Source organism: Musa acuminata, chromosome BXJ2-3, assembly GCF_036884655.1.
Source record: "Musa acuminata AAA Group cultivar baxijiao chromosome BXJ2-3, Cavendish_Baxijiao_AAA, whole genome shotgun sequence".
Classification (NCBI taxonomy): Eukaryota; Viridiplantae; Streptophyta; class Magnoliopsida; order Zingiberales; family Musaceae; genus Musa; species Musa acuminata.
Genome location: NC_088340.1, coordinates 24,220,831 through 24,225,000, shown reverse-complemented (window position 1 = coordinate 24,225,000; position 4,170 = coordinate 24,220,831). Strand labels below are relative to the sequence as shown.

General features: G+C 51.7%; 2 protein-coding genes across 2 annotated transcripts; one reads left to right on the top strand and one right to left on the bottom strand.

Moving 5' to 3' along the window:
• The first annotated feature begins 670 nt into the window (after positions 1 to 670).
• On the top strand, positions 671 to 2,495 carry LOC103973487 (protein ROH1A-like). The gene has a single exon (XM_009388063.3). The coding sequence runs from the start codon at positions 939 to 941 to the stop codon at positions 2,124 to 2,126; it is 1,188 nt and encodes a 395-aa protein (XP_009386338.1). The 5' UTR covers positions 671 to 938; the 3' UTR covers positions 2,127 to 2,495.
• Positions 2,496 to 2,629: 134 nt separating this feature from the next.
• On the bottom strand, positions 2,630 to 3,621 carry LOC103973486 (uncharacterized). The gene has a single exon (XM_009388062.3). It carries the CDS (start codon positions 3,534 to 3,536, stop codon positions 2,844 to 2,846), a length of 693 nt encoding a protein of 230 aa, XP_009386337.2. The 5' UTR covers positions 3,537 to 3,621; the 3' UTR covers positions 2,630 to 2,843.
• Positions 3,622 to 4,170: the final 549 nt, after the last annotated feature.

Below are 4,170 nucleotides of genomic sequence, written 5' to 3'. Positions count from 1 at the left end.
TTCTTATAAATTTTTTACGTAGAAAAATTTAAATCAAATCAAAGTAATTCTAACATCATCCATATTTTTTATTTTATTAATTTTTTTTTATTCTTTCGCTTTGATACGTATTTTGAATCGTGTTCAACTAGAGAAGAATCATAAACAGGTCGTACAATGTAGGTAATAGTAGATTGACTGGAGGCTGAGTTAAACGACCTTTATGAGTACAGCTTCCAACGACGAGTGCTCTCTCCCATTTGGACTCTATGCTCGTGGGGCCCCCTCCACGCCTCTTGGGCCACTTTCCATATTATAGCTACACTTGGTGCAGCTATCAAGACGCTGCTGCCGGCCACGGCCACGACCACGAGTCATCCCGACCGTCCAATGTTTGTGCCGTCTTAAACCGACGAACTGATCTGCATAGCTGTTGCGTGGCGTATATCCCATTCGTTCTGACGCGTCCTCCGTTGATTTCGTCGGGCACTCCCTCCTCCGATCCTACCGCTTCACCAAATTATTATTAGTAAATAGATATAATGTCTCCATCGTCGATGGAATTTGATAGAATTCGAATCGGATGATATCCGGACTTCAAAAACTTTTATTCCCGAGTCGGACCGAGTCCCTACACCATTCCGGTCCAACCTGGTAGTCACGCGCCCAGCTGTTCCGGAGTGAGTGCGAGCCAACTCACGACGCAGAGCCAGTCTTTGCGCCCCCAAACACACGCTCTCTCTATATGTCGCTATCCAACTGTTACAAACGCCTGACTAAGTCCGCAAAAGATATACATACATGGAGAGACAAGCAACAAGCACCCAATCTACCAAATTCTCCTGTGGCTCTCGCAGGTCCCCCAATTTCTTCCTTCCCTCGAAACAATCCCCCTTCTCGATTGCTCCGCGTCTCGATTTGGTTGTCTGCGAATATTACCACCCGATTCTGTTTGTATCATGACGATCACCATGCCGGAGAACCAAGGCGGCGGCTCGCCCCTCTCCATGGCCTTCCGGGGCCGCACCTTCCTCAGCCTGCGCCGCTCCCAGGTGGTGTCCATGGAGCAGGGCCAGGAGCAGGAGCTCGACCTCTTCCAAACCCATGTCGCTGACCGCCTCCTCGCTCTCCTGCCACCCTCCAACGTCGGCGGCGGCGGTGAACCGCCGCTCAGCCTTGCCTTCCTGTCGAAGCTGCTCGACGCCCTCATCGCGTGCGAGGAGGAGTTCCGCTCCCTCCTTGGCCAGAACCACGCCAGCCTGCTGTCCAAACCGCCCGCCGACCGCGCCGTCGCCGACCTCCTCGACCGCGCCGTCAAGTCGCTCGACGTCTGCAACGCCGTCTCCCTCGCCCTCCGCTCCCTCCGCCACTGGCACCGCCACGCCCTCATCGCTGCCTCCGCCCTCCCCTCCGACCACTGTGGCCAGGGCCAACTCAACCGAGCCCGCAGGGCCCTCGCCAAGCTCCTCGCCTCTGGCCCGGACTCCCCGTCCGCCGCCTCCGGGAGGTATGACGGCTCCTCCGGCCGCTCCAGCGGCAGCAGCAACCACATGCGGGCGCTCTCGTGGAGTGTGTCGAGGAACTGGTCCGCGGGCCGGCAGATGCCACCCGTGCCGGCCCACCTGGCCACCCCACGCGGCGGCGAGGCCGGCGGCGCCGGAATGGCCCTCGCGGTGTACGCGATGAGTTCCGTGCTGTCGTTCTCCATGTGGGTCCTGGCGGCGGCCGTGCCGTGCCAGGACCGAGGCTCGGCGGCGCCGTCGAGCCCGGTATCGCCGCGGCAGCACCTGCCGTGGGCGGCGGCGATGGCCGGGCTGCAGGACCGCATCACGGACGAGTGGCGTAGGCGGAAAGGGTTGGCGGGGCTGCTGGCGGAGATACAAGGAGTGGAGCAGTGCGGGAAGGAGCTGATGGAGGCGGTGGGGGAGAGCGGGCCACCGCCGTCGCGGGCGGAGGATGTGGCGGCGAGGGCGGCAGAGCTGGCGGAAGCGTGCCGGAGGCTAGAGGAAGGGTTGGGACCGCTGGAGCGGCAGGTGAGGGAGGTGTTTCACCGGGTAATCGGCAACCGGGCGGAGGTGCTCCGCTGCGTGGACCACAGCGCGCGCACCGCCGCCACCACTCCAAATCCGCCCCTCCTCTCCCAATAATAACCAAGAAGGAAAGACAAACGCTATCTTCTCCTCTTGGATTCGGGGGTTTTGGTTCAATACACAACTCCCTTGGCTCTTTCTGTGGAAGATAGGCATGTGCATATAGGATTAACAAGATCATCAAATTCTTTTGTTTGGAGCTCGAAGACGGCTTACCAGCAAGAAAAATAAATGATGATCATAGTTCAAGCGTGGGACTTGGCAGGGTTATTTCATCCAATGTTTTCTTCTTTAACTATTAAATTTGTGTGTCGTATTAAAAAATTGGTGGGTCTAGTTTCCATTTTTGCATCAGCACAAAGTTTCTGCATCTCTGTAAATTTTGCTAGCAATTTGTTTTAATTAATCTGTGGATACCGTCGTCTATGCTTGGTGTTAAAAGTATATGTTCTATACGGGCTGATATTTACGCACAACTCGTAGCGATAAAGACCTCCCTTTTAATTCATGGGGCAAAGACTGCACATGAGAAATGCCTAAGAATTGGAAAGATGAGGGCATTATGGAGCAAAACAGTGGCTAGTGACTTTATTTTCATGAGCTTGTACAAATTTTCTATGCAAAGCATCAAACAGGCATTCAAAATGAAGAACCCTCCTCCTAAAATTAACAGCATTTGCAATCCACAGACATTGAACAAACCACTGCTATAAAGCGCTCCATACGAAGATGGAAAACGGATGTCCGGAGACCTTCTTGTACTTGATCCAAGAGCTAGAAGAAGAACCATTTCTTCGGCTTCCGCTTGTTCTTGATCCTTTCCTCCCCCACCTTCCTCTTCACCTCGAAATCCTCCTCATCCTCGCTGCTCCCACCGTCACCGCCGTCCTCCTCGTCGTCATCGCTCTTCGAAGGGTCCAGACGCGCCGCGTCGATCGCCCACTGCAACAATTTGTCCACCTCCTTCTTCGAAACCCCATCCTCGTCAGTATCATCATCATCTTCTACCTCTTCTTTGTCGTCGTCGTCGTCGTCGTGGGATCTCTTCCCTTCGGGTAGCAGATCCGACCTCGGCAGCCCACGATCCGAGCCCCTGGAACCGGAGGAGCCCTTGAGTGCCGCGAATCTCGCCGCGAGGTCGTCCCCGAGGACCCTTCCCCACTTCCCGTCATCCGCTGCTGCTGAGGCCTCACCCTTTTCCACAGGTTCGGGCGCCGAAGGCCGACGCTGCGCGGCCGATGGGGGATGCGGAGGGGGCGCCTTGAGGGCCTCGAAGCGGCGGGCCAGGTCGTAGTCCAACAGCGAGCACGATAAGTGGCGAGAGGCGATGTGGCCGCCGACTCGGAGTTTGAGGAGGACATCGTCCTCGGTGGCCCGCAGTAGATCTTCGACCTCCGCTTGCGGATCATCCCCCGCCGTGTTGCCGGTTTTCGCACTGAGGCTGCTCATCTTTGGACCGTAGACCATCGGAATGACATGTTTGTGCGCTGCGAGGCGAGTAAAGATACCCAAACCCTAGTTCGAGATCGACTCGAGCTCAGCGATCGCGTCTCTTCCGGCTAACCCATCCGGTAAATAAGATATTCCACAGGTTTTCTATATTAGGCCCTAATTTCCTTTTTTACATAGGACGATTTTTTTTTTTAAATTATTCTTTTTAAATTTTTATCAAAAAGCATATCTAATTTCTAGAATTCTCAAACGGCATAGTCTCTTTTTTCTAATAACTGAAATACCTTCGGTCACTTTCCTCTTTTCTCTCTATTTTTTTTCTGATTTATCAATCCATAAGATAAATCAGTTTAATTATAATATTTTTATACTATATTATAATATTTTTAATAATACTAAAAAATATTTTAATATAATATTATTGTTTTTGAGAAACCTCTTTTGTTTCTAGAATTTTCAAACAACACCCTCTCTTTTGGGTAATAATTGAAATACCTTCAGCCATCTAGTTCTTTTCTCTATTTTGTTTTTTATTTTGTATGTATGGATCGATTGATAAGGTGAATCAATCTAATAATAATATTTTTACATTATATTATAATACTTTTAATCATAAAAAAATTATAAGATTGTAAAAATAATTTATTAT